This window comes from Laetiporus sulphureus (assembly GCF_001632365.1).
Source record: "Laetiporus sulphureus 93-53 unplaced genomic scaffold LAESUscaffold_287, whole genome shotgun sequence".
Classification (NCBI taxonomy): domain Eukaryota; kingdom Fungi; phylum Basidiomycota; class Agaricomycetes; order Polyporales; family Laetiporaceae; genus Laetiporus; species Laetiporus sulphureus.
In genome coordinates this window covers 1-1,953 of record NW_024468795.1, presented here as the reverse complement: position 1 = coordinate 1,953, position 1,953 = coordinate 1, and the positions used below count along the sequence as shown (strand labels likewise).

The 1,953-nt window shown below is 54.3% G+C and overlaps 3 protein-coding genes across 3 annotated transcripts; 2 read left to right on the top strand and 1 right to left on the bottom strand.

Moving 5' to 3' along the window:
- LAESUDRAFT_688950 (uncharacterized protein) lies at positions 1-620 on the top strand (the record flags this gene model as incomplete). The annotated part of the gene is made up of 3 exons (XM_040906006.1): positions 1-259; positions 312-491; positions 546-620. Coding segments are annotated over 3 exons (514 nt in total), but the record flags the coding sequence as incomplete, so codon positions are not given.
- Positions 621-850: 230 nt separating this feature from the next.
- Positions 851-1,270, bottom strand: LAESUDRAFT_765538 (uncharacterized protein; the record flags this gene model as incomplete). The annotated part of the gene is made up of 2 exons (XM_040913714.1): positions 851-1,003; positions 1,055-1,270. 2 exons carry the CDS (start codon positions 1,268-1,270, stop codon positions 851-853), a joined length of 369 nt encoding a protein of 122 aa, XP_040757174.1.
- A 257-nt stretch (positions 1,271-1,527) lies between these two features.
- On the top strand, positions 1,528-1,932 carry LAESUDRAFT_816942 (uncharacterized protein; the record flags this gene model as incomplete). The annotated part of the gene is made up of 4 exons (XM_040914834.1): positions 1,528-1,555; positions 1,605-1,631; positions 1,710-1,831; positions 1,886-1,932. Coding segments are annotated over 4 exons (222 nt in total), but the record flags the coding sequence as incomplete, so codon positions are not given.
- Between the last annotated feature and the right edge of the window lie 21 nt (positions 1,933-1,953).

The window sequence follows — 1,953 nt, the reverse complement described above, 5'->3', positions numbered from 1 at the left end:
GGGCGACCCCATCCCCGAGGACGCATTGACCTCTCCCACGTTCGACAGGGTCAAGTGGTTCTCGGGCCATGGCGTCGAGACCTGGCAGGTGCCCGTGGACAAGGTTGTCGCGGCGCTGAAGGAGACCGGCGTGGCGCGTTTCGCCACCACGGGCTACTGCTTCGGCGCGCCACCCGCGTTCTACCTCGCCCGCAGCAACACTAGTCACGTCACCGTCGTGTCGCACCCGTCTCTCTTGCAGATCCCCGCCGACTTGGAGGTGCGTATATGCTGTCTCTTCTCGCTGCTGGTGGCCCTAACGCCAGCAATAGAAATACCGCGATACATCCAAGGCGCCCCTCTTGATCAACAGCTGCGAGGTGGACACTCAGTTTCCGAAGGAATCGCAGGTCGTCGCTGACGAGCTACTCGGAAATGGCAAGTTCGCACCCGGGTACGAGAGGACGTACTGGGATGGCTGCACGCACGGCTTCGCTGTACGTGGGGATCTGGTGCGTCACACGTTGCTGTTGTTGCATTGAACATATGCCGACTCCTGCCCACAGAGCAACCCGAAAGTGAAGGCTGGTAAGGAGGGCGCGTTCAAGGCGACGGTCGATTTCGTAAAGAAGTATCTGTGAAGGTCAATATGTATTTTGCGGTGTAACAACAAAATGTCAGGAGTGTAACGATCACATCGTCTGCGTTTGTACATCCCACCGAGAGGATGAGCGATGTCAGACCCTCTACTATCCACCAGTAGGGTCCCTGCTCTGCATTGGTTCTCGTTATCAATCGTCGTTCCAGTCTGCAGATCCTACCATATTAAGAAGGGACGGAGTCATGAACGGTACATACGGACCCTCCAAATTCATAGTGGATGTGGATGCCAGTGCTGGAGCTGCATACGGACGAGGATGTACGAGACGAGAAAACTTATGTAATCGGAGCCAGAGAGTGTCCCGATAGTCAAGGAGTAGTCGGATAAATTAATGAGGGCTCTGAAAGCATCGTGAGCAGTCGCCTGTCAAAAGTCTTGGTCAATGGCTCATTTCAGCGGATGGAATTAGCCTACGAGTTGATCGCGACATAACTTGAGCTTCAAGTCGTGCATGACGACATTTTCTTCTTGCCGTTGCAAGCCTCCACCGCATGGTCCGGTGAAGAAGATCTCGCGGTTTGCGGAACCCTTGGGAGTATGTCCAAGGAGGTCAAGTTCTGCCAAACTGACTAGATCGAGGTCGCGCGATGACACGGAGTCATGTGATCGTGATTCGTGAACGATGCACATGGCGGCCGTAGGCACGATGAAAGTCATTCTTGCTGAGCACTGAGTGCCCGCAGGTGTCGCCCGAAAGCGTTCGTCATCTCGGCGTGCTTACGTGTGTACAATGGTCAGCAGAGTTCGTATCCTCACAGCCCGCAGGTCGACGTTGCTTCTGATCAGATAATATTCAGATTGAAACGATGCATGTGCATGAGCGTTCCAGCCACCGAGCTCGCATCTGCTCGCATTTCCCGAGCGTTTAGCAGTTGTTTCTGCCTATCATGAGCCTCTGCGACGATTGCTTCAAAGGTATGTGGTGCAATTTCGAAATATCGGCTGATTGCATGATGATCGACAGGTGTCCGTCATGAGGGAGAGCCGACGGGTAAGTCGCGTCGCCATCGTACTTGCTATGCCCGACGTGCTCGACTCGAGCCCAAACTGACTTTATGATGCATTCCAGGCAAGATAGAGCAAATTGGCGGCGTCGAGTGCTATGTAGCGACCCCGGAAGGCAATTACTCGAAGGACAAAGTCCTGCTCTTTCTCATGGATGCCTTTGGCGTCTCGCTCGTTAACAACAAAGTACGCACGCTGGACATCAAACGTAACCATATCTTGACCTCGCCGAATATCCAGCTCCTCGCGGATGACTTTGCCCGCAACGGCATCAAGGTGGTCATGCCCGACATATCCTCGTGGGCGAC